Source organism: Oculina patagonica, unplaced genomic scaffold, assembly GCF_052425735.1.
Source record: "Oculina patagonica isolate OP01 unplaced genomic scaffold, crgOcupat unplaced424, whole genome shotgun sequence".
In the NCBI taxonomy this organism is placed as follows: domain Eukaryota; kingdom Metazoa; phylum Cnidaria; class Anthozoa; order Scleractinia; family Oculinidae; genus Oculina; species Oculina patagonica.
This window is the reverse complement of record NW_027558281.1, coordinates 1-4,179: the sequence shown is the minus strand read 5'-3', so window position 1 is coordinate 4,179 and position 4,179 is coordinate 1. Positions and strand designations below refer to the sequence as shown.

General features: G+C 36.5%; 1 protein-coding gene across 1 annotated transcript; it reads right to left on the bottom strand.

The window, feature by feature from the left end:
- Positions 1-1,304: 1,304 nt before the first annotated feature.
- Positions 1,305-3,697, bottom strand: LOC144640708 (microfibril-associated glycoprotein 4-like; the record flags this gene model as incomplete). Its single annotated transcript, XM_078499796.1, has 3 exons — positions 1,305-1,943; positions 2,745-3,131; positions 3,538-3,697. Coding segments are annotated over 3 exons (801 nt in total), but the record flags the coding sequence as incomplete, so codon positions are not given.
- Positions 3,698-4,179: the final 482 nt, after the last annotated feature.

Below are 4,179 nucleotides of genomic sequence, written 5' to 3'. Positions count from 1 at the left end.
TCATTAATAGTTATATGTTTTGTTAGTGTATTATTTAATGGCAGGTCCACACCAGCCTTTATGGTTGCCCTACGAGACCTGCCTTAACAAAAAGCTATGTATGTATGTATGGACTTATTGTAATGGAAATACACCATGCAGAATTTAACAGTCGTGTTATAAAAATGTGTATGCGTTAACTATGCAAAGAGTGATTTATCACTGTCAAACATGAAAGCTTCTGTGATTTCAAGAAAAGAGAAAACAAACTACTGGATCCAGTGAGTTACATGGTGGATTGCTTAAGATTTTTATTTGCCTTAATTAAAAGATCGATCTTTCCAAGAATCAAACCTAGAAATAAGAATTAATACTTAAGCTGCGCTATCAAAGACATGGATGAATCACATAAGCTGCACTGAAAAAGGTACGAATCAGTGAGTCACAAAAAAGAAACAAGCAATTTGATTGTCGAAATTTAATGTTATAACAGAAATTTTGATTTGACTCCTCAAATTGTATTTACGTAATGGCATCGGATTTCGTCATTTACTGTAAGTACAGAGTTTTAACATAATACTTGCTAGTTGTTTAAACTGTTTGACCATAGAAATAATTAATGGTGCTATTTGTCACTATAAGTACAGTCAAAAACTTCCGCTAACAGACACGTCCTGTAAGAGGACGCTTAGTCGTAGTTTCAGCTACATACAAACACTATATTTTTTTAACCTCTCATGTTCCGACACCTCTCTCACAAACGGGTGGAGACATTTTCTGGTACCGATGGTGTATTAAGGTTCAATTAAATAGTTATCTCCGTTGGTCCTTTGTAATTCATATATATTACCTCTACGAGGATATGCCAATAATGAATTTTAAAATTTTATATAAAACAACTTTAACTAACAGATGCCGATTTCTTCAGTTGTGAAGAAAATTTATATCTTCTATTATCTTAAGTTTTAACAGCCAACATTTATATTTGTGACGCAGGAAAATTAAAAATAATGGTCTATTTTTATTAACAATTGCTATTTAAGAGCACCTAACTGTATAGAGGCGCGTTTGGCTGCGGATCGCTCAGATGCAAATGGATCGCAATTTGAAAACCTTAGCCATTGATTTCATACTAGTTATGCAACGCTTTCGAGTGGTATACTATGGAATATCCCACGAGTCACTTGTATTTTCTCGGTATACACACGAGCCTTTAGGCGAGTGTGTATGCCAAGAAAATACAAGTGACAAGTGGGATATTCCATAGTATACCACGAGAAAGTGTTGTGTAACTATTTTATACCATGCCATAGAAAATACGCTTACTAAATTTCGTCGAGAATACAGTCGCAGCGCACTATGGGAAGGTTGGGTTGAATACCGTCGAATATACAACGGCTTTCCTGTATTCTGATTGGCTGTATTTTCTATGGCATGGTATAAAAGCTGTTTCCGCGCGCCACCAAAAAATCGATATTTATTGATTTATATCCCCAAATAAAGGTTATATCTTTAGTTAAATGTTCAAAGATAATTTTTTTCATGGGTAAAGTTGTTTACCACTTACTTTAAAAGTTAGACCAAAAAATTTGCGAAATGCCCGTGACATAGTCCCTGTAAATGGCGTGGTTTGCCCATCGAGAACGAAGTGAGAGTAACGTTAACATTTCTAAGGAAATCACTACTTTCGGAGTAATTACATCTATCCCGTCATCCCATGAGCTGAAGCTTCATTTCAGCTCTTTTAAGAAGGACTATACTATCATGTCTCTTGTACCAGTATATTCCTGTAATGGGTTGACCAGTGGAGTTATACACGCCATTAAGATTGGTTTGTGTGCACGATTTATACCACCACGCGCCTTGATGATCAACAGCACAGTTGGTTGAATGGGAATCATGGTCTTTGTCTTTGGTGGAGAAGGCAGCGCCGAGATTGTAATTAAGGGAATCTAAGCATGAACCTGCAACATATAAGAAAAACAAGGCCAACAAATAGAGGATTTAAGCCATGCAGTTTTCTTTTTCATGTTCATATTTTCCTGCCTTAGAGAACGATTTTATGTCGGCCTCAGTGATTAGCAGCAGTCCAACGGCGCGAAATGACGTCATTGATATCCTCACCAGTGGGAATATGAAAAATACGCCACTACGCGTCCCGGATGCAATTTCGTATGAATTTTATCAGTGGTCTACTTTCCAATAAAACACTCGCGACTATAATTATAATTAAGTGATTTGGCAACTATGTTTGCGTAGCTCTATACAAATCCTTCTAGCATTATTAGGTGTCATTTGGTATAAATTTTGGCACACAAGAAGCAAACACTCAGAGACGCAGTAACTGCGTGATCAATATCTCTCTCCTCTGCAGAGGCTCCTTCAGACCTTTCAAAAGATAAAAGAGGAAAATTGAAGGAGACGTCTTTATACTTTTTAAATTTTAAATTTTTAATTAGCATGACCCCGTTGATAACAGTACGCATGTACTGAAGGGTTATCCTGGATAAACATTCGCTTATTATTATTATTATTATTATTATTATTATTATTATTATTATTATTATTATTATTATTATTATTATTATTATTATTATTATTATTATTATTATTATTAGGAGGAGGAGGAGAGAGAGCACCAATATGGAACTTTTCAGATTGATTTCCAGGCAAATCGAGTGCGACAAAGAAAAAAAGGCTTTCTATGTCTGGAGTCTATTTCACATAAAACAACACCAACAACAGGAAACAAGCAGCACAGTTACCTGTATAAAATCCCAGACTTGCCAGGCGATAGTCGTCATTTTCGCCATTCACAGTGAAATAATCATATTCTACATAACACGAGTATCCTGTGAAGTCCTCCAACTCTATTCTCAACTTTTGTCGGTTTGTCGGATTAGTCAGGCGGTTAATCTTTTCAAATCCCAGCCAAAACTCACCACCCAGATCGCCAAAACCTCTTTTGTAGTCTTCCCAGCCGCGGTAAAAGTCGACCGAGCCGTTCAGTCTTCTCTGAATCACAGCCCAGGCTTCCCCAACCTTAGCCTGGTTACAAAAGATTTGAAAGGCTCCTTTACTGTCAGGATCAATCATGTACACGCCGTCTGTTGTACCGCCATGTTTCTTGATCTCTGCGCAGCTTTTTGGAGCTTAATTGAAAAGAAAGAATAAACTAAAGTCAACTACTCTGAAAAACGGCAGGGACGGGACAAACACCAGGTGTCCGTCTTATGAGGTGTCCGTCAAAAATCTTTTCAAGCTTCCTTAAAGACGTGTCCATCTTAGAACAAGTTGACTGTATTATATGGTTTATGATTAGGCTAATAAGCTAAAACTCTTATCCACTCTCCAGAAAATTCAAGCAGAATAAAATTGATAAGAGCGCGTACATGGACAGCCGGCGATGGAATAAAAGCATTCAAAACGTTTGAGCTGGCCTCAAGACTATTTTGAAAGTGACAGAATTTAGTAGAATATCGTAAACTAGCTTCCACAAACTCCAAACATTGCATTCAAACTTTGTGCCTTTAACTCGTTTGTGCTTTTGCCTCTCACCTTTATAATTATGGCAAAATCTTCCTGTGTAACCAGGCCGGCATTTACATGTAAATCTTTTATTGTTAGCTTCACAGTTCTCCTGGCATGTTCCTCCGTTGAGACAGAAATTATTTTCTTGACAACATCCATTGTTGCAATGCGTACATTTCGTGCCTGCCTTTACGATAATAAAGGAAACTAAGTATTAGATAGGTTAGCAAAGTACGAGCACCCTTATGATTCTTTTCTGTGGAGAACAACTATAGGAAAATCTTTGTTTACAATGTTTCCTTTATTAACATAAGCGCTTCATTTTCTTATCTAGCTACAAAAGTATCAATTCAGTTGAATATTGAAAGTACATGTACGATTAACTTTCGCTATAAATTTGAGTCCGATGAAGTAAATACTTTATCTGTGACGCAGGTTTGAAAACTTGATATTTTACAAAGAATGTATAGGCTAATTAGCGCTTTTTAAAACCACCCAGAAATTTTGCAGTTTTTGAACGCTTATATCTCCTTGAATATTGCACACAAAGAGCTGAACATTTCGTCGATAATTAAGTTTCACAAGCTCTTTAAATAACTGGAGTCACTTTGTATATAGCGTGATCCCTTTTTTACACAAAGTCGTATTCTAAAGAGGCAAAATGTAGGT